Source organism: Alosa sapidissima, chromosome 18, assembly GCF_018492685.1.
Source record: "Alosa sapidissima isolate fAloSap1 chromosome 18, fAloSap1.pri, whole genome shotgun sequence".
Lineage (NCBI taxonomy): Eukaryota > Metazoa > Chordata > Actinopteri > Clupeiformes > Clupeidae > Alosa > Alosa sapidissima.
The window spans coordinates 10,737,269-10,760,795 of NC_055974.1; the positions used below are offsets into that span (position 1 = coordinate 10,737,269).

Sequence of the window (23,527 nt, forward strand, 5' to 3'; positions counted from 1 at the left end):
TGTTTAAGTGTGACTCATGCAGGGGGTTGGACTAACCCAGTGCAGGCTTGAACAGGAAGTATGTATGAAAGACTTTTTCTCCGACAAATCTGCTCCCCTCTCAGACGCACCCTAAACCAGCACTCTTTCTCTTCTCTCAAAAACTACTGCAAGGTAGGTGCACAGCAGAACTCCAATACTTTGTTATTGTTTGTATTGGACTTCAATCTACTTTGTGAAAGTTTTGGATGTGCTTGTTTATTTTTCTCTTTTCTGTGTATGTTTTTTATCTCTTTTCTCTGGTCTTTCCACTGTGTCCCGCATGCTCTCTGTCATTCCTCATATTGTGTCTGCATTGTTTCCTGTCACTGGGTCAACATGAATAGCCTACTGGTTGCAGTGCTGACCCATGCCGCATGAAAGACTGGGCCCCTGACTCTTTCTCTCTTCCTCTGTCTCTCTTCTCCATCTCTTTTTAGCTATTTCTCTCTACAATCTCTCTCTCTCTCTCTATGCCACACCCAGCAGCTGCATCTTTTCATGTTGTGTGTGTCAGGGGAGTCAAGGCCTGAATGTAGCCTACCTTTTCATATTCACATTCCTCCTAACCATCTATAAACACTGTGTGAATTATTAGAATTATTTTTGAAGATTTTTTTTGTTCTTCACTCATCATTTTAAATGTCCTCTTTTTCCATATTTTTCACCACTTTTAGCCTGCTATAACCTGTGTTTTAGACTACTTTTGTCATGCTTTGTTCTTCTTTGAGGAGAAGGGGATGAGTGGATGGATGGATGGGACAGGCAGGCAGTAATTATCACTGTGGTGTTTAGCATTTGTCAGGAACCTGACTCTCTCCACCCCACCCCACTTCACCTGCCCCAACTACCCCACAGGGCGTCCTCTCCTCACGGCCGCTCGTATTATCACCCTGGCTCCGGTTACTGCCACATATAAGCTAACCAGGCCAGGTGAAGACACCGGCGCACACACACTCGTACACAGTCACACGTAGGCCTACTCTCACACGGTCGGTCACTCACAGCCGGGCGCAGGAATGGAGCAGGAGTCAGGTACCGGGCCGGAGCAATTGGATGGGATCATACAGTTAAGTGGAACGGGGTTGTGTGTGTGTACCTGCGTGCGTTTGCTTGTTATCGTTTTCTTCAGTCGCCCCCAGTTTTATCTGCATTTCGCGAAGGGTTGTGCGTGGGTGCGCGCGCGCATGTGTCTCTGTGTGTGTGTGTGTGTGTGTGTGTGTGTGTGTGTGTGTGTTTAACAGCGAGTGACAGCGAGCGAGAGAGATAGCACCAAAGCGTGTTGCTTTGCTTACGATCAGCCGGTGAGCCATAGGCTGTCAATTCACTTGGTTCATCGTCTCTGTGTTTTACTCTTCAAATATTTAGTCCGTCTACAGAACCCAAGCTTTCCCCAGCCTTTCCCCTCAAACAAATTAAATCATAGGCCTACCTGGTTTGTAGTTCAGTAGGTCATTGGAGGGGTATAAAATGTCAACAAGGGATGTTGTTTCAAGAAAGTAGGGCGATATTTGTGAAATAAGGGCGTGTGTTTTAGAATGCGTGATGTAAAGTTTAAAAAATATTAGGCCTACTTATAAGGAAACGGGTTGACGTGACGGGAGCCGTTTGTCGTTGTCTCTATACGCGCATTGTCTGACCAGCATGTGAGACCATTTCCGTTCTCTTTTAGTCTACTGCAACTGTTTCTCACCACCAAACTCTTTTTGGTGAGCTATGTGATACTACTGTCAGCTCTGTGGTCAAAATGCTCATGCTAGTCAGAGATGATAGTGCACCCCCGTTATTGTTTTCTCCTTGTGGTGTAGAAGGTTTGTTATTAAAGGTTTCTGTAGGTCAATGGCCAAGAATAATATAGGTGTAGCCTAGATGACAGGGGAAGCCAGGCTGACCACAGCTTGTTGGAAATGTAGAAGATTATGAATTTGTAGGGGTAGTAATGGTAAAGAAGAATGTTAAACTGGACTACGCTATTGTATTTTAAAGTGTAGGCGTAATTCCGGCGAAAATTGACCCCAGGATGTTTTTCTGCATTAAAACACATCAAATAAGCTGTGGAGACAGTATTTTTCGTTGATCAACCACTACCGAGCTTGGCCAGTATATTGGCCCTATGTTTGTGGCTATTTTGTTTTGAATCTATGATCATTATAGGCATATAGGCATTATTAAAGAGATAGGCACGAAAAAAATACATTTTCTTCAAAATAATTTTTGTTCGTCGCGCCCCACCTGCCATGCATCTATTCCCTAATAATGGGGCCTGTGAAAAGTTTGAGAACTACTGGCTTAGACTTGAAGTGAAGGTGGAGTCATTACTCAGTCACTGTGCAGCACAGTTGCATCTGTATGCATAGCCTACTGCATGGTCAAAAGTCTGTGGTTCCCTCTTGTCACAATATGTCTATAGGCTGATGTCTGGAAATCAGATAGGAACATCCAGCTTGAGGTGTATTGTTATCTTATGCTGATCTGATCTAGTTGATGGAACTATGAGTGACCATTTCGCCACTGTTTAAATAATAGCACTTGATTAAAACCAGAGACCCCCTCAAGCTATATTGCTGATGCACGGTAGCAATGTTTTTTTGTTTGTGTGTGTTGCGGTGAGTAAGATCTCACTCTCCAAGCTGTGTGTGAATGTTGTTTGCCAGCTACTCAGGCCTTGTTTGGCCAGAGCACTCAAATACACTGGCAATCAGGAGAGTAGTGTTAAAGACCACTCCTAAAGTTACATAATAAATGGGAGAGAGCGACAGTAAGGGGGATGGACAGAGATAGAAAGTCTGATATCTATTGCAGTACTTGGCACATGGCACAATTAGGCATGTCTACACATGCCATATGTGTGTGAGTGTGTGTGTGTCTGTGTGTAGGTATTTAATGTGTTTTGGGTTGGGTCACAGCCAGTAAACCTGTCCCCACTCATTGCCCTGTGGCTGCTTACATAACAGTGATGCAGTACAACTCTCCTTTCTCTCATTCTTTCACCAGGACTTTCTTCTCTACTTCTGTCTGTCTCTCAGCACTCTGGCTCTGAGAATGCATAGTTATTTCCTCCGTTTACTCCTGCCCTCGGGGGGTCTATCCTTGCGTGACCCTGCACCATCTTCAGTACTGTCTCTGCCATTGCCTTGCGGCACAGCTGCCTCCTCCCTTTCACAGACTTCTGTCGCTGTTTCACACACTTCAACAAATAGATCATCATGGAAAAACTCCAAAAAGCATATTTTCTTTGGTTCCTTACCCCCGTCTTGCCTTTGTTCAGAAAAGGAAGTGATGGTGTTGCACAATGGAATGCAACACCATCACGTCCTTGTGTCATCTACTCTTCCCTCTCTTCCTCCCCTCATTTCTCACGATTCGTTTAAACCTCACTTCACACTTCCACACTGGTCCCATCGTTCCCTCTCCTCTCTCTCTCTCTCTCTCTTCAGTCTCTTTTTCTTAACATTCTCTCTTTCTCTGTCTCTATAGAATGCTCCCTTTCCAAGCAGCGCCAGGCCAGTTTGGGCCCGAGGTGAATGAACCAGGCCTGAAATGTTGGCGCGTGGAGAAGATGAAGGCCGTTCCGCTAGAACCGGCCGAGTTTGGTGCCTTCTTCAACGGAGACTCCTATCTGGTTTTGGAGCACCGGGGAGACCAGGGGGCGGACCTCCACATGTGGATAGGTAAGGTCTATGTGGCTTATGCAGAGACTTGATTGAGAACACCACACCCATTGGAACCCTGTCCTTCTTGCTTCTGCCCATATATCTTATTCCATTCCCTTATCTTGGGTTTAATGCTAATCTGTTTCTTCGTGTTTGTGGAGCAAAGATTTGTGGACTAATAGTCAGTCAGTTGTCATGATATTTCATATGTAAGACCTCCCTGGTGTCAGTATCTCTTTGTTTACTTAAACTGAGTCTTTAAATTTCACTTGCTCAATAGGTAGACCAAAAGACAAGCTGTGGCAAAGCTTTGAACTCTTTTTTTGGTTTTGATTCCCACTGACTGCGGTTACATGCACTTCAGTATCCCGGTTATTAACCCGGTTGTGGTCATATTCAGGATATGGTGTTCACATGATCACAGAGAAACCCGGTTTGTAATATCCCTGTATACACGATGAATACTAGTATCCCGGTTACCAACAATAAAGCACACCTAATCCCGGCACGTTTGCATGAGAAACTGGGATAAGGTGTATACATGGAACAGTATCCTGGTTCCACCTAGCATAACCGGGTTACTCAAAACAAGGGATTATCCGGGGGTTTGAAATAAGGATATAATGTTTACATGCTCAAATGCAAAACTGGGATACTTCAAAATCCTATAACCAGGATACTGAAGTGCATTTAACTGTAGTAACTATAAAGTAACAGAAAATGCTGCTTTTTATTGTTTTGTATTGTTTGTTCTTGTTTCTTTAAATGATAGCAGCTGCTTCTGAAATTTATTTCAATGATGTTGGATGGGTGTTTGAACTGTGAAGCTGATTGGAAAAAAAAAATTATTTAACTTTTTGACTTGAGTCATGGCTTGGTTGTCAGCTGCGGTTTACAGAGGCTGGGCTAAAAACAGAGATGCTGTGAAAAGAGACGTGGGCTGCAATAAGTACATGTATCACAGGGTGAAGTAGCATTAGCGGAGTGGCAAGATGAACAGATAGTGAGAGAGGAAGGAGGGAGGAGAATAGGTAGAATAGCCCTGGCACTCTCTCTCTACTCTCGCTCTACTTATCCCCACTTCACTGATGGAGCAGCAGGTGAATGGTTCACTAAGCCCTCTGGCATACATGAGTGTGTGTGTGTGTGTGTGTGTGTGTGTGTGTGTGTGTGTGTGTGTGTGTGTGTATGTGTGCGTGTGTGTGTGTGTGTGTGTGTGTGTGTGTGTGTGTGTGTGTGTGTGTGTGTGTGTGTGTGTCTGCCTGTGTCTGTCTGCATGAGCCCTGACTATTGACCAGTGACAGACAAGTGGACCAAAGGCTTAGTCATGACTGAGTTGACCCTGCATATGAGTGATGGGGGCAATTAAGGGATGACAATGAAAGTGAGAGAGAGAGAGGATGAGAGAGAGAGGATAGAGGGATGAAGTGGGGGAGAGTCCCAGGGGAAAAAGGGAAGGGCGGGTTTTGTGCCGGGCCCCATTAAAGATTCAGCAGGCCCGTTGCAGAGCTCCAGTGTGCCTGTTGTTTCCACCGTGTATCCGGTGCTTGGGTAACACTAAGCTGGTTGTCAGCGTGTGGATACCCCCATTGAACCATCTGCTCCAAGAGGGCCCTCTGATCGACCACCCCTCCTTCATCCTCCTCTCCTGTCCTCCTCAGCCCCTCGGCTTTTCACTGCCATGATGGCACTCTTTCTCTCTCTCTCCCACATGTTATGTCTCCCTCTCTCAGTGTCCCTCCTACCAATTTGATTTCCTGGCCTTAGCACAATCACATTCTCTAATTTAGTCACATTCACAATTGTGTCATTGTGTGTGTTTTTCGCTCCTGCCAGACAATATCACTCCTTCCAGTTTAGAACTTATCAGTGTTCTTTTTTTTCTGTTTTTGGTAGTCAAATCTCTTCCTCTATTTTCAGACCCTCTTGAATCCCTTTTATGAAATGTGATATTCACTTCTCTGTCTGGGAACTTACGCCTTATTTTTGTTTCATATCTTCTTCTCATCTTCTCACTTCCCTGTGAAGACCAAGACAAGACAAGACAAGACAAAAATGAGCAATGACGAAAGCCCTTGAAACATTTCCATACTTTTATGAATTCTCTCTTTTTTGTGTTCCCTCTTGTCTCTCTCTCTCTCTCTTTCTCTCTCTCTCTCTCTCTGTCTCTCTCTCTCTCTCTCTCTCTGTCTACCCCTTAGGTGAGAAGTCGTCTCGTGATGAGCAGGTAGCCTGCGCCATGTTGGCTACGCAGCTGGACAACTTCCTGGGCGGAGACCCGGTCCAGCACAGACACGTCCAGGGCTACGAGTCGCCAGAGTTCATGAATCTCTTCCCCCGAGGAGTCAGCTATAAGGTATGAGGACCGAGGTCTGTAGCTGATCAGCTTCATAGAAACTCCAGTGTGTGTGTACAAGTCCTCCAGTTACCCTGCTATCATAGAAATCAGTGGTTCTCAACCTGGGAGTCAGGATTCCCATGGGCGTTGCCAGAGTGTGCAAAAAAATAACATACCGGTATTTCAATTTCAATTCTACATTAAACATCACTTTTCATCTGTTTTGTTTAATTCCCATTACCATTTCTAACACACACACATGCAAATGTTATCGACACTATAGGCAGCCTATATTGACAGTCTGGCCTTAGCTAAGAGTTGGTAATTTCACAATGGCAATAGCCTTTGTGGGCTAATAATTGTATGTCCTCCGTGGCTGTCGTTCCATTAGCTGTGCATTGTTGCCGATGGTCAGGAATTGCTCTTATGTAAAACAGGGTTTTAGTGAAGTTTCAGTATCAGAGAACCTAACCACTCGGTGCCAAGTCAAAGCTTTAAAATGATCTGATACCTTCAAAAACACTCACCTTTCCACAATGACACACTTCCAATGTTTCTACTGGTGAATGTTGCTATGCCTTCTGCTGTCGCGCATGTTACAGATTATGTTTCCTACAAGCTTGTTGTGGACATGAACTGGACACAGTGTGTAATTAAGCTAAGACGGGTTATTGGACAGATGGCAGAGGTCATCTTGAGGGTTAGTTTACACTTTTAAGATAGTGAGAATGACTTGTAGTGTGGAGAGTGTTGTGGTGAAGGCTATTTAGAATTATATGCACCCTTATGATGGCTGTATGATAAAATCAACAAAATGTCCTAAATCCATTTGTGTTGGCAGCAAGTTCTCTTACATATTTAGGTGATTTTGAATGAACTGGTACTGGACACTGGTTTCTATTTAATCTCCATAGTAAATAGTTCTACTCTAATAGTTTGTGTGCTTGACAGAGTCGATGAGCATTCTGAAAAGTCGATGAGCATTCTGAAAAGTAGCCGTGACAGTGCAATAACATGTAAAAGTAAAATATGTGTACTAACTGGATTTCATAACTGCATGTTCCCCGAGATCTTCATGTTCAAGAACGAACTGACCCCAATCTCTTAGTTTAAAATGTTTTATTTGTTTTACTACTGATTAAGATATTTTGGGTGATCTGTCAGAAAGGAGGTCTTCTGAGTGAACACCCAAAACATTCTGTACTTCTAACTGCTGCTTAGCAACAACCACAAATGTGTTTGTCACTCTCCTGCTCTTCTTCCTCTTTGCGACCACTTGATCTTTCGACTCGATAACGTGGGTGTTGCATGCTGTGAGTTACATACATGTGATGAATAGAGATATTTTTTTATCCCAAAATACATCTCTAAACGTAAATTAAGTGATTCATAACGTCATGCTCCCCGAGGCCTTCATAGTCAAGAACAACCAACCATCTGTCTCTTGGTTTAAACTGTTTTAGTTTAGATAATGATCAAGATATTTTAAATGATCCGTCAGAAAAAAAGTTATTCCTTTCTGTACTTGTAGCGGTGACCACAAATGTGTTTGTCACTTTCCTTACAACCACTTGAACTTTTCACTTGATAATATGGGTGTTGCCTTCTGTGTAAAGTTTATTTATGTTGAAGACCTGACATTTTCTCTCATACATTTGAGGAGATATGTTTTTATCCCAAAAGACATGCCTATTTTAAAAGATGATATTTAATTTTCCTCTGATATTTAAACTTACGTAATGTTTTCCAGTGTTTATTGTATTTGTTTCTCTACTTGACAATTACTTGAATTTTCCTTTGGTGTGAGGTCTGTGTGTATTATGGGATGTGCTGCTATAACAGCTGGCTCATGGGCCATTAGATAAAACATCTATGTCTTTTTCATACAATGCAACATGACTGGTTTAGCTGGTAAGCCACTTACCCCACAATCTACTTGCAAATGTCAGAGTTGAGTATATTCTCTGCCATTTTGCAAGATAAAAAATGTGAATAATCAATATGATTAGGTAGCTTTTACAGTGGCCCAAACAACACCTCACTCCTCCTTCTCTCTTTCTCACTCTCATAGGAAGGAGGAGTAGAGTCTGGGTTCAGGAGAGCCCAGTCGGGTTCGGGTCCTATCCAGAGGTTGTACCAGATCAAAGGCAAGCGGAACATCCGGGCCAAAGAGGTAGACCTGAGCTGGCACAGCTTCAACAAAGGGGACTGCTTCATCCTGGACCTGGGGAATGTAAGGAGGACACTAGGGCTCTTTCAGACTGACATTGGAATGCCTGTATTCATGCAGACCTGCTAGCCTTCTAGAATGCCTGTGTGATTCTGTCTATGGGATTAGAAGCAAATCCCAGTTCTTCTGACTCGGACATTCCAAGCATTTCTTTTGAGAACATTAGGGACAGGGAGTGGAGTTCTCTAGGTGTGACAGGCCACCAGTCCCAACATACAAATGCATACTGCATGCTTTCAAATGACTTCAAATTGGCATCTATTTACATTGCAAAATTCTCATTTAGGTAAAATTAGAAGAAGTATCTGTGCACTGCATTAGAAGCTCCCAGAATCTTTAATTCATATGTAGGTTAACATTAATTCATACGCAAACGTTGAGTTTCTGGGAGCTAATAAATACAATGTGCAGATCTTCGTTTTGATTTTTTACCTTCAGTTTGAGTTTTGATCTAGCACCTGTAAACGTTTTTTTTTTTATGTGGGTAGCCTACCCTGCACTTTGCTTGGTCTTTGGAAATGCTCACTGAGGAAGTGAGCACTCTTGCTCTCCTTGCTTTCAGACCATTGTGTCCTGGATTGGCTCGCAGGCCAACATCTTTGAAAAGCAGAAAGTGCGAGAGATCGCCACACTGATCCGGGACACGGAGAGACACGGCAAAGCCCAGATCACCAACGTCACAGAAGGAGAAGAGCCGCCCGAGATGATGCAGGTGCTCATCCTGAACCTCACTTCTACTTTTAGTCAATCTGTCTGTTTTCACTCTCGCCATGGCTACGCCATGAATCACAGATTGAAGAGTTTGGTTCCAAAACGCTATATCCACCATTTTAATGAATTTTCATAAATCATTTTTTTTACATTTTGTTTTCCAAATAATTTCAGTAGAAATATTTTTTGGTATTGTTATTTGATTTATCTTCAATTTGATTGATATTTCCTGGAATACACAATTAAATAGCATGACTTTTTAATGTTTTTTAAGATGGATATTATAGCGTTTTGGAACCAAACTCTTCAAATATCAGTCGTTCTTTTGCAATAGTGATTGCAATAGTGACTGTTGACCACCATAAATACAGTATTATATTAGACAGTTGCTACTGTCTAATAGTCTAAAGATGCTACTGTCTAAAGATGCTATGCTACTGCTCATGTAATGAATGTTACAGTATTCCAGTCTAGTGTGTGGCTTGCCAATAGCAATATCAAGAGTCTTGTATTGTATCTTTGGTACATTCATGAGTCGTGACCCTGTGCATCTGGTGCTTGTCATTTGTGATTGACAGGTGCTGGGCCCAGTGCCAGAGTTAAAAGAGAGCACTCCAGAAGAGGACAGCAAAGCTGATGCCTCTAACTCCGCCTCCCTCTACAAGGTATTTAGGCAATGCCCTGCTCAGCAAAAACTCTCTACACTTTAAATATTTAATTGTGTTTTGGGAAGGATATATGATTTACTGATTAAAAAAAGTAATTTACATTTACATTTGGCCCTCAGAAAAAAGTCAGAAAATAAAAGCACATTGTAATGCAGACTATAAATGTATTCAATAGGGCTCAAAAATAAAGGTTCAAATACTTCCGTCTGTTGACATGGTACATAAAATGGCTTTGTTATAATATCCATATGAAAGCCTAGATAAGGACTGTTTGTGCTCTTGTAGGTGTCTGATGCAACAGGATCGATGAAGCTCTCTAAAGTGTCAGAGAAAAGCCCGTTTGCCAAGGACCTCCTGGTGCGCGATGACTGCTTTATTCTTGACAATGGAGCCAATGGGAAAATTTTTGTGTGGAAAGGTGAGTAAAACATTTTTAAATACTTCCCTCTACGCATCACACTATCTGTAAATCTACAATAAGTGATCAAAATGTCACACTCATCTTTTATGTTAGTATGCATTACATGCATGCACATTTAAACTGAGAGCAGGAGGTGTCTGAGTTTTCTTTTGTAATTTTATTTTTGACATATTACATGATTGACAGGAATGGGAGCCAATGCTGAGGAGAAGCGGGAAGCTCTAAAGATGGCTGATGATTTCATTCAGCAAATGAACTACCAAAGAATGAAAACTCAGGTCAGTTAAGGCCCATGGCATAGGGAAGGCATACCAGTAGTGATCTCTATCCTGTGAATAATGTGTTATTAATTCTATAAATGTGTTGATAATTCTGAATTAGGGGCATTCAGCTAAGTATAAGTATATTATATACTCCCATGAGGGAAATTTGGTCTCTGCATTTATCCCAATCCGTGAATTAGTGAAACACACTCAGCACACAGTAAACACACAGTGAGGTGAAGCACACACTAATCCCAACGCAGTGAGCTGCCTGCAACAACAGCGGCGCTCAGGGAGCGCAGTGAGGGGTTAGGTGCCTTGCTCAAGGGCACTTCAGCCGTTCCTACTGGTCGGGGTTTGAACCTGCAACCCTCCGGTTACAAGTCCGAAGCGCTAACCAGTAGGCCACGACTACCCCCAATGTATGTAAAAAAAAGCTATGTAAAAAGGTCCCACATTTTCCACTTAACAACATGAATACTTCACAATATTACTCTTCCTAAACAAACCAATACAGCAATCTTTATTTCTAGATTAGTGCACCACAAGCAGTCAAGTGCAGTTAAAGTGTTTAAGCAGGTAGGTGTGTGCAGGTGTGTGCCGTAATGTGGGTGTCTTTACTGTGCATTGCCTGTAGGTGGAGATCCTTCCCCAGGGCAGAGAGACCGTCATCTTCAAGCAATTCTTTCAGAACTGGAACTAAAGTGCCCCGGCAATCCAAGCATATGTTGCACTCGCTCAAAATGTTGAATCAATGTTAAAATAATAATAATACCAGTATCTCTGCCGTCACCACTGGTATAATGAGTAAATTGTAAGTGTCAGCAATGAAAGGCCCAAATGTATTTTGGGTTTGTAATAGGCCTATATGTATATATTGAGAAGGAACAGAGAGAACAATTATGTGACCGTGTGGGCAATTGTTACATTGCTAAGGTTCACTGCAGTAAAGGGCCAGATGAGCTACACTGGTGTGTGTACGCCATAGTAACACAAGACAGCGACTCAACTGCTTGACTCAGTTCAACTGCCACTTGCTTTCACAATTATCGATTAAGGTTGTTGTTTTACTGCATTAAAGCCAATAATGTTTCACACAGCTAATGGCAATACCTGTCTTTTTGTCTAAACCTATTTTTGGAGGGAGTTGATTTCAGTGTATTAACATATTCATTTGGCCAATATTTTCTCCGACTTTACAATGAAGAGAGGAATAACGACGCAGTAGGCCTACTAAGTTATGAGACCTTTTAGATGCCTCAGCTCTTTGCGGTCATTCACCTCAGATTTATTTCCTTATCATAAACACTTGCCCTATATGCCATATAGGTTTTTCCGAGGCTTTCCAAGCATATGACTCCTAGCAAGATAGCAGATAATTCGTTTTTTTCTCTCCATGGCAATCATCTTAACAGATATAGCCCAATCCTCAGGAGTGGTAGGCTATGAGTCACTAGGGCTTACAGTATGTCAGCTAGAGGTGGTTTAAGGTGAGCAGCTGCTGCCATGTAGGCATGTAAGTATTATGTAAAGCTGCAGTTGGCAAGATTTTTTTGATCATATTCACTGAAACCAACACTATGCTCCGACAGAACATCATAAATCAGCCGGTTTTAGAAAAAACCCTGCACTTCTACCTCCACCTAGACCCTGTTATTTGTTTTGCAAAAATCCACAGCTCCCGGTTCTTCTGGTCCAATCAGAGCAGCGCTGTGTGATGACTGTCACAAACTCAATGAGAGGGTGCTCGGTGGTAGTGGGGGAGGGGCATCAAAGTTGCAAACATTCAAAATTTTGGCTAAGTCCCCTCAATCTGTCAGACTTAGAATAATACCTTATCCAGGGGTAGAAATGTTGGGTTCTATGAAGCCTCCCCTCCCGAAATGCTAGGGGGGTCCATCATGGGCATAAAGTGTTTTGTGTTAAAACATTTTGTCCCCTGTACTGATAGCCTACTGAATCGAAACTAGTAGTCAAAATCACGCACGGACTGATAATCGGGACATTTTCCCGGTTGACTGCGGTGTTCCTTCTGCGGTCACGGCCCCTGAAATGAGACAGGCCTAGTGTGCGTGTGACATGTATTAGCACTAGCAACGACAGTAGGCCTACTGACACTACAACTGCATTAGAGCTACAAAGTAACCTTGTGGGGGAAAAGGTGCACAACACATGCACAACCCCTAGCATGCCACTTCACAAAGTCGCGTAAAGAGCTGGGAGCAAGGAAAGTGCCACACTAGGCGTTGTGAACTATATAAATTAACTAGATGCTACCTGCTCAATTAGCACAAGCTAAAACATAGACATCCTAAAGCTAAAATAAAACAGTATATTATACAATAGGCCTACTCGAACCACCTTGCTTACTGCTTATTGTCTTTGCACCTTGCTTATTGTGTCAGAAGATTCATATGATTTAAATGGTGTGGCTTACATAGGCTGTGTTGCAGAACTGTTTAGATTTACATATAAGTTGGTTCAATATTGCAAACAACTGATCTATATTATATTTTATCATGTCTGCTCGCGGACCGCTTGGGATAGCTTGCGGACCACTTTGAGAAACACTGATGTAGGCCTATATGGGCTATTTGCCTAATGGAATGTTCATTCTGATTTTAATTAGGCTGAAACATAGTCTATTTGATATGTTAGATTGACCAACTGATGTCTGATAGGCTCTAGATTACATTTCTGACAGATGGGAACAGACAGAGAAAGGTTGGAGGAAAAAGACTGCATGGACCCATGGTGAATTTTTATTTCCTGAGTAGACAATCAGAGAAACCCCCCTAACAATAGGCTACAAACCTAATTAATGTTTAGTTTAGTATAGTGTGTTTTGTTGCCTGTCCATCCCTGATCAAAGGTGCTTCATTTTTAACTTCCAGGGTAATTAGATAAAAGCTATGACAGCTTGCGTAACGCTTGTGTAACACCCTCATACTTAGGCTAATGTTGCAGTTGGCTTGTTTATATAGGCTTGTTTGTATAAACAAGTAGTGTGATGTCATCCGTAGAGGGGTGGGGTGGGGGTGGTTTCACTGTTTTCAGTATTGGATAAAAGATACTCAATATTGGATCATTGGACTAGTGAATGAAGTGCATTTCATGAGAATGTCAAAGAATAAATTATTGAACAATTTAGATACAATCAAATATACAATCAGTGTTTTGTACCAGTTGTAATACAAGTGGAATAGTAGTAGGGTAAAGCTGATGCACTAGGCCACTTTTTGCTACTGGACTGTGTCCCTGAGTATTGTAATATTGTTCAGTCCCTGCTAAGACCAATGCTTCCCTGCAGTCTGGGAGATGATAAAAAGCCATGCCAGTCATGGACATGGATGTAGTGGAGGCTAAACGCAAGTAAACACAGTTTATCCACCTCTGAAATTTCAGAAATAGAGTTTATCCACCTCTTATTAGTTTATCCACCTCTCAAAAGAGTTTATTCACCAATTGCAACTTTTAACATTAAAAGATCACACTGTATTATCCACATTCACAATATGTACACTCATCAACACTCTAGGAACCATTTAATACCACTTATATTGTTATAAACATTGGACAATAACCTCCACCATCACCAAACATGTTCTGAATGCCTTTTTTTAAACATCCGATACTGCAGGGCGCAGTCCACCTCACCATGATCACATAATTTATACTTTACCCACCCTTTTATTTTACCACCACATCACTGGTCATGGATTGAGCTCTGCTTCATGTTTACATGGCCACTGTTGCTAATGGAGAGAAATGGAGGAAAGTTCAGGAAACTCAGTGAATAAGATGAGTAATATTTAGCTTCAGGGATGAGCTATGGGTGTGTGAAGGATTCACCCAGTCTGCTTTCCATTAGGGTTACATCACACTGAGAGCCACGGAGGGCCTGATGTCAATCAGGGACAACATTAGCAAAAGACTGGTGAAATAAAAAGCAAGAAAGTTAAAAAATGTATGTGCACAAATAGACACACAAAAAAGTGAATGCGCGCGCGCACACACACACACACACACAAACACACCGAGCAAGCCTGTCTGGAGCCACTTTTTATATAAGAGTAGTGATATGATATCTATTATGTTATTGTTGCTGTTAAAGCTTATGGCCTTAAGGAATGTGTGTGTGTGTGTGTGTGTGAAGCAACTTTTCAGAATGGTATTCCAAACTGACAAATTCATAACACTGAATAAAATGACCTGTTTTGCCGTTCACTGAATTGATCTAGACTTGTGTAGGGCTAACCTGTGTAAATTATTAGGCCTGAGGTGACAAAAACAAACAGTAAAACTTTTCATGTCAAAATCTGCATTCTTAGCTCAGACGAGATGCAGTGGCTGAATACAATTTTAAAGTTTTTGATCTCGTGTAAAAGGACACAGAAATCAATACCATTGTATCAAACTATTTGTGTAAATATTTAGGCTCCGATTAACACAAAGCAGTCTAACTCATGTTATAATGTTATATTATATTACATTATATTATATATTGTTATATTATAAAGGCATGTAACTACATTTGGTATAATAAAAATGTAAAAGTCACATAATAAGAAAATGATATAGTCTAGATGATCACGTAGGCATGTTTGAATAAGAGGGATCTGTGTCAGCAACGCAGCCATTATCAATCCTCAACCATCTCTTGCCTGGATCTGGGAGGAGCATTTCCTGTAACTGCAATCTTGTGGGCTAGATGGAGAGGTTAGCCTAAATCTAAACTGCGTGACACTTGCGAGTCCAAAGATCAGCCCGCCGGACGCTTTATAAAAATGGTAGATGTGCAGATCTTTCCGTCCAGTCTCAACACCACCTGTGACCAAGCGCACTCCCCTCCTACTGGTAGGAACACTTGATATCGCTTATGTGCTTTGAGCTTTTAATTTTAGCATAGATATATTGAAATATATTGTTGCAATATTTGCATAATACTTAAATCATGTGTGTATTTAATTTAAGCATATATTAGTGAAAATAACCAAAATATCTCATTTGGCTTTGTCTCAGTGGACACTTTCAGAGGATTCTGAAGGGAAATTAATTTCCTTTTCTCTCCGTTGTTATTCGTTCACAGGAGTAGCCTACACACTTCACTGTTCAAGATGAGCATTCTTAAAAGTAAGCATTGTTTAGTTATTATTACAGGAGTTTTATTATTTTATTATTTTTTGGAGTTGAATTTAAATGCGCATAATGGCTTCTGGCATTTAAGTGTCAAATTAGTCACTGGATATAATCAGAGCAATCACTGGGCATGGACTTCATGGTTTGATTAAGCTAAATAAAGTGGTCAAGTCAAAGGCATAACCATCCAATCATTTTTGCTGTGCAGCTTATAATATCATGTCTATCTAACAGTAATTTTGCAATTCATTGCATTTAATCAATATTACATGTAATGTGGGCAGAAATGTGCCAACTGAAATGTATTTGTGACAAAAATGTGTAACAAAAAGAATCTATTATGACCCAAGAGGCCGTTGCTTCCAGTGATTTTAGAAAAGTTAATGGCCATTGTTAGGCACAACGTGTGAAAGAAAGAGATCGCTTGGTTGATTGGCTTGTCGCTCCTCGTTTTTAACAGCAAGAGCACAGAGGCTGGAGAAGGATGGCGGTGCCCAGAGTAACTCTTTCGGAGGCGTGCGCTGGAGAGGCCTCGACGAGGACCTCAAGGCACACAGCTCCGTTCCCAGCATGCCCTTGAAAAAACAAGATTCCTCCATACAGTCGTCACTGCAGGTACTCATAGCCAACAGCAACATACACAACGCCAGGCATGAACTATCATATTCACACCTGTATATTTAAAGTACTGATACCATTATGGGATGGCACAGAATCAGAGAAGCATTGTGAGACCATAACTTGAGGGATGATTGGTTAGTGTGAGCTCTATTGGGGTACATGTCTGTACAGTCTTTAGCTGTTTGCCTCTCCTGCATCAGGTGAATTGAGGAAGACATGTAAAAGCTATCTGTGTATTCCACACCAGTCCTCTTTGTGTGTGTACATATATTTACCCATATCCATGGGTTTATAGAGAAGGCAAACCATAGCAAAATGGAGTGTACTGAAGTGTTAGTGTGTAAGTGTGTCATAGTCATTTGAAAAGTAACAACAATAGCAAGACACAATTCTCATGCGATCCATTTCATTCATGATGCAAACACTTCACTGCATAGAGAGGGCAAAAGGATGCTCTTAAACTTTTGTTAAATGTGTGTGTTTACAGTGTGTGTGTGTGTGTGTACGTGTATTTGTGTGTTTGCTCTGTCTATGTGCTCATGTTTGTTTGTTTCTTGCCGTCAGATAAAACACAGGCAGCAGGGCCTGAGAGATCTCCGCAGCCTGCAGGAGTGTATGCGTTTCCTCAACCACTGGAAAGACCAAGTGGCCCAGGTTTGCAAGGTGAGCCCAATTTTGTTTTTTATGACAAAGAAAAGCAAAACAAAAAATAGAAGTATTTAGACGACCGCAGAGCGCAGACCCTCACTCTATGAGAACACAAAAACAAATGTAACGAACAAGAGTAGCTTGAAGAGTTAGCCAACTCATTTAACGATTTTTTTTTTAAATAATCGTCTAGTCCTGTCCTGGATTGGTAAGAGAGAGAATAATGGAGAGAGGTAGATTGAGATGTACTGTACATAATGCAAACACAGCTATGCTGTATTTCTTAGCAACATATTTGAAGATGAGAGATTGAGTTAGATAGTTAGATAGAAGTTAGATAAGTCCAGGTAAAAGATAGAATCTTAACATTTTCTGATGGCCATCACGATAGCAGGCAGATACAGTCTGATAACGGGTATGTAAATGAATGCTTGGTTACATAAATAGATGGACTGTTTAGATAGACTGACAACATTGATAGGCGTTTGCTCCAGTAGACTGCTTTCTGGGATGGTCCTTATCCCCATGGCAGTAAATCAAAGGAGAGCTTATCTATAGTGCCATTGGCATAGAGGAGGACGATATCAAAGGGGAGGTGCAGTTTCATGTCAGATATCAGGTCGGCATCGTGAGAAACGAATGTGGTTTTCCCCTTATAAACCCTCTGAATTTAGACTCTCTGCTTCCTGCTGCTCACTGGTCAATTACTAGCCCATAGGTATTCAACCTGTGATTCTGGCATTGGAGGGTCAACTACCACACAGACATATGGTTGAGATGGATGTGAGACTATTACAGGGATAGAAGCAACAGCGTTGTTCTTTGGCCGTTAATTTGTTTTTGAAGTTGAATACAAGACTGTGTTGCTGTCTGTCCCTAAGCCCAGTTTACTGACTGGAAGGCAATATTGCATGCGGTTTATGACTTCCCGTGGTGGAGTTGGTGTTACAGCTCATAACATTTTATAGGATACAAGGCTCGTTGTCAGCACACAAAATTATGATGATGATGATGGGTCACACAAAGTGTTTTGTGACTGATGGGAAAGAGAAAACGTTTTCTGTAATCCAGCTTTATTGCAATACAACACATTGTTTTATGTATGGTAAAATAAAAAAGGTCAAATACTAGTTTAACTTTAACTTCACTGAGCATGTGGTTAGAATTTAGTTTTATTATATATTTGATATAATTTTAAGTGATTATCTCGTTTTTATGGGACACGTACCACAGTTTGAGAACCGGCCTAAATGAAGGGCAATCATTTTCAATAGACGCTATTAAATGCTTGCTGATCAATTCAAGATCAGAGTAATAGCACTTTATTGACTTGTTTGTTTCTGCCATGCACAGAGGTGCATAGAGGTGGCCAAGGCTGGCTGATCAGATTCAGCTCCAGATAATTTGCCATGCTGCAGCCTTCGTGCACTCAATCTCTTTATTGCCATGGGTTTGATAAGCGTTGCTAGGGAAGCCATGCGCAGTTTTCATGATTAACCCATGGCTGAGGCAGATGCCATTTGGCTGAGAGGCAGGGCACCGATAACAAGGACGTCAACTGACTTTCAGACGTCAACTGATTTTATGACTTTCAGTAATCAGCTCAGCATATAACCAAGGGTGATTACCACTGGGGTTGAGGAAAAATAGAGAAATGGGAGAAAGGAGAGAGTGTCAGGACGTCAACTGACTTTATGACTTACAGTAATCAGCTGTCCATGCAACTGATGGTCGTTACCTAAGAAAAATAGAAAAATGGGAGAAAGGAGATAATGTCAGAAGATGTTAATACATGTGATATAATATGACAAATATAGGCTACTGAATCTCAACCAATACAGCCAACTCAACTCTGCCCTGGAATCCCTATCTCACTTTAGCTTTTGTAACTGTTGCCACGGGAGGTATCTGTATACATTCCATTATTCCTCCATAGGATAGACAGACAAAAAATGCAGTTGATACTTCATTGAGACTAGAGGGGATCTGATAAGGACTGCCATAATTTAATTTTATGGGATGGAAGTTATGTGGGGTGGTGCAGGGGTGGGTGATTGTGGGACATGGTAAGTCAGTCAGTCGTCAGCCATCATGGTGACATAACACACATTCTGCTGACACCAATAGGGTCAGAATGGTTATCTTTACAAGTGTTGAAGGGTTCACATAGGTGAGATAGCAGGGTGGGCTTAGGACCTTCTGTTCTAAGTTAACACAGGAGTGTTATGGAAGTGAACTGTCAACATTGGTTGTACAGGTAGCCTACACGGTGGCCCTGTTCTGTAGGTGACATGTTGACACACATGCACTTTTAACAAGATAACTTATCAATGCATTCCAGGTTATTCCCAGTTACGTGGAGGAAAAATGTCCCAACAACTATGACTAAAACACCAACTAAATGTGACTGAATTGAGGGACTAAATTACTGAGTCGACATCTAGTCAACTAATCAACTCTAATCCCTCATAGTCCTATTCACCACTGGCTAGTTTGTAACCCCATAGTGCTAATGACCTATTCACCACTGGCTAGTATGAAACCCTGGGAGCATACCTGGGAACATAGAACCTTGGGAACATAGGACCCTGGCAATATAGGACCCTGGGAACATAGGACCCTCTACCTGGGGAACATAGGGCCCTGGGGACATAGGACCCTTTTTCATGTTCCCATTACCTACCTTGTTAATCTGGGGAACATAGGACCCTGGGAGCATAAGACCTTGGGGACATAGGACACTGGGAACATTGGGATGACCCTGAAACCCCATAGTGCAGTGCTAATGTCCTATTCACCACTGGCTAGTTTGTAACCCCATAGTGCAGTGCTAATGGTGAATGTTTTGTGTTTCTGTGACAGAAGGGGGACAAAGCCAAAGGAGACACCTTGGAAAACAAGATGGACTCTCGCACCGTGCGCAGCCTGGAGGAGAGCCGCAAGCTCATCCTGGAGTGGGCCAACGAGCTCAACAGTGTGGACATGGTGAGGCATGCTGGGTAATAGCTGAAACTTAGTGACACATCAGCTATCTGGCCCACATGATACCTGATCTTTTTATACACTGTTCTCTAATGAGACAAAAACAACCTTACAGTATACTGCGGCAGGACATTAATCTAAAATGAAAATAATCTTAAATAAGGAATAAACAAATAATTCACCCAATGTTTAGTTGTGGGATCCAGGCTTGCCCTGACTTGTGACAAATTCCCAGTTCAATGTAACATCTGCAGGCATTCATGTGTAATCCAATGCATATGCATGCTAGGTCATCTTACTGTGGTAGTAAACAGCTCTGATGTGTTTCCCGTAGCTCTCCAAAGACAGCCCCTGGATGCGGAAGCAGATGGAGGATTTGAAATTGGCCGAAGAGGAGGAGGGGAAGGAGGAGAAGGAGAACAAGAGCAAACAAAACGAGCTCCTTGAACAGAAGCTCATGGAGTGGGCCCAGGACCTGAAGATCACGTCTGAGGTGAGAGAGAGAGAGAGAGAGAGAGAGAGAATTATTATACATCACAACACACAGTTTTGACATTGACAGGCAACTTTCAAACTTCAGCAAGCGTTTAACCAGCCATGTGTTTCTGTGTGTGTTTGATTGTGTGTGTGTCTGTGCGTGTGCGTGTGTGTGTGCATGCAGAAATGTGGCATGTTGGGAGATGAACTGGGTCAGGCGCTGAGACTCTTGGGCCTGAGGAAGAAGAAGCTTGTGAGTCTGATGCCTCTGCTGGAGTTCATCACCTGGTCTCTCCTCAAGGAGGACTGCACGGTAAGGACCCTTTACCCACAGACCCTGAGCTGCCCCAGATTTGGCCTGATTGATTTCATACGGAAGGGTGTAGTTTTTACAAGGGAGGGGCTATGCAAGAATGGATAGAGGTGGGGGCTGAAGAGGTTGCTAGTAGTGCTATTACTAGTGATATTGCAGGCAAGTTGCCCTAACAATAAACGCACTTTGGACCTAACGTGTCTGTCCATAGTCTGATGAAATTACGTAAGCCTTCTGATGAAGCCTGGAGACATGCCAATTTAGCTTGAAGCTTACGGGAAATTGCTATGGCCTTTAGAATCTGACCTATATCTCTGAATCTCTTACTGTAAACTCTTGTAAATGCACTTTAAACATTTCTTGACTTACCCATACATGAACTTCAACCTCAGCTTATTAAAGTATTAATGTAAATACAGGGACCAGATTTAAATAACTTACATTTTCACATTAATTTGCAGTGCAGTCGCAATGATCTGTATAATGGTGAATGATTGACAGCACTCTGTATCTGGATTTTGACTTTGAATCTAGCGATAAGATAGCCTGACGAGCCAGACCCACATTAAAATGTAGGGTCTGGGGACTCACCGTTCGCAGTGCTCAGTCTGAGGGGCGGGATAATCGGTTGTCTTTCAAATTCCCTCTGCACGCAATAGGACAGCGCTGAGTCTCATGCGTTTTCCCACCAGCGGAGCTAGTTGGCTAGTTCAAACTTTTGCCATCTTAAAACAAGCTTAACTCGTGTCACACTGTTGGCCAACAGCAACATCCATCTTCTTTGTTTTCAAGTAGCAATTCAAGCCAATCCGTTGCAACTCTGCCATCAATCATTATGTTAAGCCCGCCTAACGACTCTATACACGATTTGATTGGCCTGATAGAAGTTTAATTTTTCAAGCTCACAATCCAACGGAGAGTTGCTAGACTAGCCCTGGAAGCAAATGTAATTTGCTGCCGCTAGGGTGCGTCTAGATTTCTAGGCTAGCGAAGACAATAGTCTGTCAAGATTGTGGAAACATTGTGTTGAGTCATGAGGAAGATTCTAATTGTGTGCTTGGGGTATTTCCTTTTAGATGCGTTGGGTGTGGAAAAATGAAAAAAAATAACAAAAAAAAATCAGCCACACACAAATAACTCAGTTGTAGGGGAAAAAACTACACACACAGCTATGCATTCTGTCATAAATATGTCACCCAAAATCAGATCATGATTATCAAAGAAGGGCTAAAGATAAAAGGATGACAAAAGTAATTATTTTCATATTTGATCGCTTCCTCTTCAGGGAATGCCCCAACTTTGGCTCTCAGCTAAGCAGCGCAAATGGGAGGGGGGTACTCGCAGATTCATCCCAAATTCAGGTAAACTTTACTCTCTGGCTTAGTGTTGTTGGTGGTCATTTTAACATTTAAATCTAGAATGACAGTGGAATAATACAATATTAACAAATCTACTTCACATTGCAGTGTGGAGCTGGATCATCAGTGCTGCATGTAAGTATCTTCTCATGTTTACTACATAAAAAATGCAAACAACAATAAACAAACAAGCTAATATAATAGACCTACTCATTATATCGTTTGGATGGATAATTAATTTCCTCTCTCTTCTGCCCTTTCCTCCATCCTATAGCTAATGTCTCTTTGGATCCAATGACCAACCACCCCTGGCTCTTGGTGTCCGATGACCAGAAGAAGGTGATGGAGTCACACACAGAGGCTGACCTGCCCTACAGCCCACAACGCTACGACGGCTGGCCATGCGTCCTGGGCTGGGAGGGCTTCATGAGTGGCCGCCACTACTGGGAAGTGGAGCTGGCCAACGAGGGCTACTGGCGTGTCGGCGTGACCACAGGCTCCTCCAAGCGGCACGGTCGCTTCCCCATGAACCCCGGCAGCAACTACTGGACCCTGTGGCGGAGCACGCGCCAGTTCTACGCCTGCACCAAGCCCGAGACGCCACTGGCCATGTCGCTGGTGCCGCGTCGCCTGGGCGTCTACCTCGACTACGAGGAGGGCCAGATCTCGTTTTACAACGCTGAGAACCGCTCGCACATCTACACCTTCAAGGGCCACTTCCGCGAGAAGCTCTACCCGCTCTTCGCACCCCTGGACGGGCGGACCCTCATCACAATTAAGGTCCCCAGCAGCTCAGTGACCAGCTTGTAAAGTTGACCGCCTGCACACCACCACCAGATTGGGTGTCCACTGGGACTTGGGGACCTTCCAACTCCTGCATACAACTGTAGCCTACTTAAGCTCTGAAGAAATCAGATGCAGATGAATAGAAACGGGTTGATTATACAATAACCATTAAATGGCTAGTTTATAGGCCTACAATAAATGTAAACAATTTGGATAAGAATGTTTCTCTCTCTGTATATTCTGTTATAAGACAGCTGGACAAAAATCTCCAGCACTGTAACTAGCATGCACAAAAATAAAATGGCTATATTATCTATATATTTATCAATATGTAATGTTTGTTTTTATGTCTATAGATATAGGTCTGATGTGTGTGTGTGTGTGAGTATGAATGTGTTTGTGTGTTCCTTTTGCACTTTTAACCTGTATTGAGTAGATTACTCCAATATGTAGGCTTACTTAGCTTCTATGGTCATCAATGCAGGGTTCTTTCTAGAATATTTTCAATAACGCCACTTCAATGTACAGTAACATTATTTTAGAAATTCCTGCTAGATTTGTAATGTTATTCTTTTGTTTATTTTCCTTTTCATCATGTATATATTAAAGAATTCATGTTTTCTTTATGATTGATGATCATGATATTGATGTAAATGCATCCAAAGCAAAAAGAGGATAACATGTATGTATTTCTATTTCAAATAAAGAGTATTTTATAAACTACCAGAAGTCTCGAATTAGTCATTATCTTCTCTCTCAGACGTCACTTAAAAAGAGAAAAGTCAGTGTGTGTATCAGACCAGTTCCAATTGTATGAAAAACATTTATGGCAGAGGCAGCAAGAGGGCCTGAATAAATAGTCATTCTGTCTCAGGAGTGAAAGACAAGACCTACATAGACC

The 23,527-nt window shown here is 42.0% G+C and overlaps 2 protein-coding genes across 2 annotated transcripts; both read left to right on the forward strand.

Annotated features, from left to right (window-relative positions):
• Window positions 1–48: 48 nt before the first annotated feature.
• On the forward strand, window positions 49–11,401 carry capgb (capping protein (actin filament), gelsolin-like b). The gene is made up of 9 exons (XM_042069882.1): window positions 49–153; window positions 3,496–3,689; window positions 5,873–6,027; window positions 8,081–8,242; window positions 8,802–8,951; window positions 9,529–9,615; window positions 9,904–10,036; window positions 10,226–10,317; window positions 10,940–11,401. Exons 2-9 carry the CDS (start codon window positions 3,497–3,499, stop codon window positions 11,003–11,005), a joined length of 1,038 nt encoding a protein of 345 aa, XP_041925816.1. The 5' UTR covers window positions 49–153; window position 3,496; the 3' UTR covers window positions 11,006–11,401.
• Window positions 11,402–15,061: 3,660 nt separating this feature from the next.
• On the forward strand, window positions 15,062–23,349 carry si:dkey-219e21.2 (E3 ubiquitin-protein ligase TRIM39). The gene is made up of 10 exons (XM_042069881.1): window positions 15,062–15,159; window positions 15,392–15,435; window positions 15,902–16,056; window positions 16,627–16,725; window positions 19,573–19,695; window positions 20,027–20,185; window positions 20,354–20,482; window positions 21,768–21,843; window positions 21,949–21,975; window positions 22,115–23,349. The coding sequence occupies exons 2-10, from the start codon at window positions 15,420–15,422 to the stop codon at window positions 22,648–22,650; spliced, it is 1,320 nt and encodes a 439-aa protein (XP_041925815.1). The 5' UTR covers window positions 15,062–15,159; window positions 15,392–15,419; the 3' UTR covers window positions 22,651–23,349.
• Window positions 23,350–23,527: the final 178 nt, after the last annotated feature.

Coding starts and splice junctions, on each gene's coding strand:
- si:dkey-219e21.2 (XM_042069881.1), top strand. Junction 20,186..20,353: donor ACCTGAAGATCACGTCTGAG/GTGAGAGAGAGA, acceptor GTGTGCATGCAG/AAATGTGGCATGTTGGGAGA. Junction 21,844..21,948: donor CAGATTCATCCCAAATTCAG/GTAAACTTTACT, acceptor TTCACATTGCAG/TGTGGAGCTGGATCATCAGT.
- capgb (XM_042069882.1), top strand. CDS start 3,497: ATGCTCCCTTTCCAAGCAGCGCCAGGCCAGTTTGGGCCCGAGGTGAAT. Junction 8,952..9,528: donor AGCCGCCCGAGATGATGCAG/GTGCTCATCCTG, acceptor TGTGATTGACAG/GTGCTGGGCCCAGTGCCAGA. Junction 10,037..10,225: donor GAAAATTTTTGTGTGGAAAG/GTGAGTAAAACA, acceptor CATGATTGACAG/GAATGGGAGCCAATGCTGAG.